A 1,471-nucleotide genomic window follows, 5' to 3' on the forward strand; every position below is an offset into this window, starting at 1 on the left:
AGGTGTATATCTAAAGGGACAACTCTGAAAATCGGATTTAGGAAACAATCTCCCTGGAACTGGCTGACAAATGGTGCAGTGTGCAGCATGTGTTTGACTCACTTCAGGGCTTTGGTGTAGTCTTTAGCGTGGTAGTATTCCTCTCCCATCTGCACCACTGCGCAGGACACACACAATGTTCAGAGTCAACACAACAGGGGCAGCTTGAATCTGAAGGAAATGCTCGTTGATGGTTGAAATGATGTCTAAAAAAGGATGCTTTGATGAGCTTGGCTCACTATGTGATAATCATATAACAATAACATAACGTCAAACTATTCCACAGCCTCAAACATGTTTACCTGATGAGCGCAGTTGTTAACTTGGATATGTGAATGCTTGAAAAGGGTAATGCACTTATAATCAGGCTCACTATAAAACACAATCTGCAGATTTATTGTTATGGAGAATAACATAAAGCGCCTTTAATAACAACAAAATGTAGTGTTCCTCCCCTGTGGGGCCAAAGGAGGCATTAAAGGACTGGAGCGCAGTGCTACTCACTGAGGTGACTCTTCATTCGAGGGCACTTGTACTTCTTGAACTGGGCCACAGCGTTACTGAGAAGTGCTATAATCAGCTCCTGCAGGGGCACAGACAGAGAGAGGCAGAGCTTCATACAGCAGTAACACAACTATTATCAGCTGGTGTAGAAGTGCAGATAGAGAGAAGCAGGGCTTCATACTGCTGTAACACAACAGCAGACGTAGGCCGCCCAAAAATTCAAGTCTTTCCATTCATAATCGCACAGGGGGACACTCAAAAAGATGCAGGTGACCTGCGGTAAAAAGTTGAGACGACTCAATTTTAAGGAGAAACAACGCCACATCACGCTGCGGTGGCCAATCAAGTAACAGGAGATCAAACTTGTGGGTGTGTTTTGAGGCAGTTTGACAGTCCCGTACAGGATACATCACTGCCTTTATCTCCTACCACAAGAAAGATTTAAAACACCAATCACAAGCACCCAACTGCCCGGGAGTTTGTGTAAAAGCCGACTGTTTCATGCAACAACAAAAAATGTGCTACGTCTTGCTCGTCTCTTTTCTTTCTCTCTCCACTGTGAAATTAAGTTGCCTTCAAGTGCGGTCGGAAACTAACTCTATAACAATACTTTGAAAGATGTTATAATCGCATATTAATTATAGAACTAGTGGTTTAAAGTGTCATAGATGCTGCCTTAAAGTAAATGGGAAAATAAATCAGCGAGCTAGGAGACAGCTGTGTATTAAGTGAGTGTTCTCACAGAATGTGGCACGTCTCTCTCTTTACTCTGCAGCGCCACAATCCCCATCTTCTCCTTCTCTGCATCTGGAGGGTCAATACCTGCAAATACAAAGCCATGTTTTACTCCCACAACACTGCTTCTTTATCATCTTCTTCATTAATGCTGTGTGTGTGTGTGTGTGTGTGTGTGTGTGTGTGTGTGTGT

The 1,471-nt window shown here is 43.4% G+C and overlaps 1 protein-coding gene across 1 annotated transcript in view; it reads right to left on the reverse strand.

Moving 5' to 3' along the window:
- Positions 1-1,471, reverse strand: part of trappc11 (trafficking protein particle complex subunit 11) — a 14,937-nt gene that overhangs the window by 8,015 nt on the left and 5,451 nt on the right. The window contains exons 12-14 of the mRNA XM_032527705.1: positions 1,286-1,365; positions 544-622; positions 103-157 (exon numbers count right to left, since the gene is read on the reverse strand). Of these exons, the coding sequence (XP_032383596.1) occupies positions 103-157; positions 544-622; positions 1,286-1,365 (214 nt within the window). The remainder of the gene's footprint in view (positions 1-102; positions 158-543; positions 623-1,285; positions 1,366-1,471) is intronic.

Source organism: Etheostoma spectabile, chromosome 10 (genome assembly GCF_008692095.1).
Source record: "Etheostoma spectabile isolate EspeVRDwgs_2016 chromosome 10, UIUC_Espe_1.0, whole genome shotgun sequence".
Taxonomy (NCBI): Eukaryota; Metazoa; Chordata; class Actinopteri; order Perciformes; family Percidae; genus Etheostoma; species Etheostoma spectabile.